General features: G+C 35.8%; 1 protein-coding gene across 1 annotated transcript; it reads left to right on the top strand.

Annotated features, from left to right (window-relative positions):
* Positions 1–748: 748 nt before the first annotated feature.
* Positions 749–1853, top strand: LOC129216585 (uncharacterized). The gene is made up of 2 exons (XM_054850799.1): positions 749–946; positions 1497–1853. The coding sequence occupies exons 1-2, from the start codon at positions 749–751 to the stop codon at positions 1851–1853; spliced, it is 555 nt and encodes a 184-aa protein (XP_054706774.1).
* Positions 1854–3277: the final 1424 nt, after the last annotated feature.

Genomic DNA, 3277 nt, shown 5'->3' with positions numbered 1-3277 from the left:
TAGTCATTTTAAAAGATAATGATAATATTTTGTTGCTTAGAAATTTTTACATGCGTTTGTGATTTCTTAAGCTGCAAAATTTGTTGATAACTTTTTAAAATTTTTATTTTTTACTAAAATACCGGGTGATTCAAAAGTCAGGAGCAATTTTAAAAATTAATACATAATTCGAAAATGAATAAAGATAAAAATATACCGCTTGCACTAAACAGATGAAAAAGATTTGGCTGGCAACGAACCAAAAATAGTTCTGTTAGCGATCAACAGATGGTGCTGTTGGATTTCTGAATTAGGATCTCGCGAAGCAACAAACGATATAAAAAGGAATAATGGCAGCAAGTAATGGTAGTCGAAGTTATATGCATCGAAATGCCGTCCATAGTTGAAAAAGCTCGTTTAGTTTAATTGTATTACAAGTATTATGGAGAAATGAAAAGCTATAACACCATCTGTTGTCGAAAACAGAGCTATTTTCGTTTCACTGCCACACAAAACCCGACTCCTTTTCGATTCGTTCAGTGTAAACTGCATCTTTTTATCTTCATTCGTTTTCGAATTACAGTAGACGCCCAATTATCCGGCTCGCGACTGTCAGGACTCCGTACTATCCGGCCTAGTAAAGAATGTTTGAAATCGGTCATTTGTAAAACTGGTCATAGAAGTGAAGGAAAAAATAAAGAGTACTGAAATGTTTTTCTTTTCCTACCCCCTGCCCGCAACCTCCGTGCATTGTGATCCCCCAATAATAATGCACCATCTCATCCGTGCATTGATGAACTTACGATATGATGGTGGCATAAGAGTTGTATTTTTGCCATCCAATGTAACAGCTCTTTGCCAACCAATGGATCGGGGTGTGCTTCAAATGCTAAAGAGAAGGTACCGCCGGCGATTTCTAAAATCCTTGTTGTTATTGTCCTGTCCAAAGAAGTGCAGAGTGCGAAAGGTTTAAATGACTCCAAAAGTCTTAAAAACAAGATCCGCTAATTCTGGAGCCCGATGACTGTAAAGGATTTCATGTGGTGGTGCTCCAAGTTGGAGGAGGGAGCGAATAATGGCCTGGCAATTAAAGACATGGTCCGGGGTTAGTTGTGAATAGGGACAGTGCTTGCAGATGGGATAGGATTTAATATTATTTGGTAGAATCTTCATGCCCTTGAAATGTCCAGTACGTAGCCTAGCTATTGTAGAAGAGAGGTTTCTTGGGCAGTGGAGGTCAGGGATTGTTGCCTTGCTGAAAAGCTGATTATAGATCCTTCGCCTGGCTACAGCATTAACGTCTTTAAAGGTGGCTGTTAGTGGTTCTAAAATCCTTAGTTTCAGCAATTAATAATGATGCAGATTACTTAACAACTTTGAAGAAAATTGACATGCTAGAAGTTATAAGATGGGTGGCCGGAGCATAGATTGAAGTTCCAAGCTCATCACTTTTAAAATCTTGGAACAATTTGTTAGACAATCGAGATGAACTTTGTGAGGAGTAATCTGAATTATAGAAAGAAAGCAAAAAGCTCGTTTCATTGCTTGAAAATATACCAGGATGCGGCTGTGTCAGTGAAGAGGCTATCACAGAATGGATGGAAAGTGACGAAGTTCATGAAATGACTGACGATGACAACGTAGAAATGGTTGTACAAGAAGAAATACCAGAAGAAGAGGAGGAGATCACAGAAAATCTCATCCCACACTCAGAAGGATTTAAAATGATTGAGGCAGCTCTTGAGTACAAAAGTCAGCAAGAGGAAGCGACTCTAGCTGATGTAATCTACTTGTGTAAGTGGAGAGACATTGCTTCTCGTAAAAGGGCTGAAAAGCAAAAACAGTTCTCCATCAAGGACTTTTTCTCAAAATGAAAACTGAATATATAGCTATTAAATAAAACAGTAAGTACTACTTCTGCTTTTGTTATTGATCAAAAATATATAATTACATGTGTTTTAAATTAAGTAGGGGGTGGAGTTAGAAGATGGAACTCCGTCCTCTCTATCCGGATTTTTTGTTATCCGGACTGCCAATCCGCCACATTAGTCTGGATAATCGGGAGTCTACTGTATTCATTTTTAAAGTTGGTCCTGAATTTTGAATCACCCTATACATTCGCAGTCACGTGCAGATCCAAATGGCTATTTTTTTCGCGAAATGGCCATTCAGTTAGTTTGAAATTTAACCCTCGTTAACTGAAAGTAAACTCACAAATACCGGATGAAGCCTTTTCATCGTGTTTATCCCTTTTTATTTTCGTGTTTCTTTTTATCCCCTGTTGTTAATGCTTCGCATTTTGGAAATAAAAAAATGGAGGCATTTCAATAAAGACATATTTTTAAACCTCGATAGTCAGCTTTCTGATTAATGGCTTCCTTCCTTCAATTAATCGGTGTTTATTATGAAGCTCCGGCAAAATAACAATCCTTAAAATAATGCCCGTCGTTTCGGAGAATATAACAAACCCTGCTTCTTGTCATGCTTTCGTCTCAAAATTAGTTAGAGAACGGAGGCTATTATTAATATTTATTTGAAACTTTTACCTAAGCAAACTCTGCAAGTTAATTAGAGTTTGCTTTTTAATTCAGAATAATGAACTTTAGCAATACTTTTTCTATTCTTGTGAAACCTGTAAAGAGCGTCATTAAGAAAGGGGATTGTCGAGACAATAAATGTACGTGAAATCAGTGAGCTAAAGATTGATTTAGTTTCAAGTATTTTTGAAAGAAAATTCAAAATAATAATAATCGTAAGTAATTTTTGCGTTAGAAACGAGTACAAAATTGAACTATTTAATTTTTCTTCCCGTCCATAAAACTTGTACAAAATGATGTTACGTTTTGAATTCAGCATTCAAAAACAATTTCCTGTTTATGTTTAATGGTTTCTGGTTATCTTTCTGGTTATGTCCTTGAGCTAAAAAACCAAAAATGTTGCACTACTGTGTTATTCAACAAAAATTCATTAGGAGTGATATTTTTGAATGAATGAATTTGCACCCTGTACTGCAAACATCGCTCATGTTTTAATCCAAGGTCTTTCATTTGCTGTTTTTACTGCTCAAAAAAAGAGAGAGAGAGAGACTTCTTCTAAAATGTAACAGCGTACTTTTGAAAAAAAAAAAAAAAAAAAGATGTTTTTATTGTTACTACTCAAAGTAAGCCAGGCAAAATTAAATTACTTTTTTAAGCAAACTCTTATGAGCAGGAAGTTTTGCAATTCATAATTTTTCAGCAACTTTAAAATGGAATAAAGTAAGGAATGCCAAAAAGGGTGCTCAGACAGTTGCAGATGC

This window comes from Uloborus diversus, chromosome 2, assembly GCF_026930045.1.
Source record: "Uloborus diversus isolate 005 chromosome 2, Udiv.v.3.1, whole genome shotgun sequence".
Lineage (NCBI taxonomy): Eukaryota > Metazoa > Arthropoda > Arachnida > Araneae > Uloboridae > Uloborus > Uloborus diversus.
The sequence above is the reverse complement of the archived record's forward strand: the minus strand, read 5'-3'. Positions and strand labels throughout refer to the sequence as shown.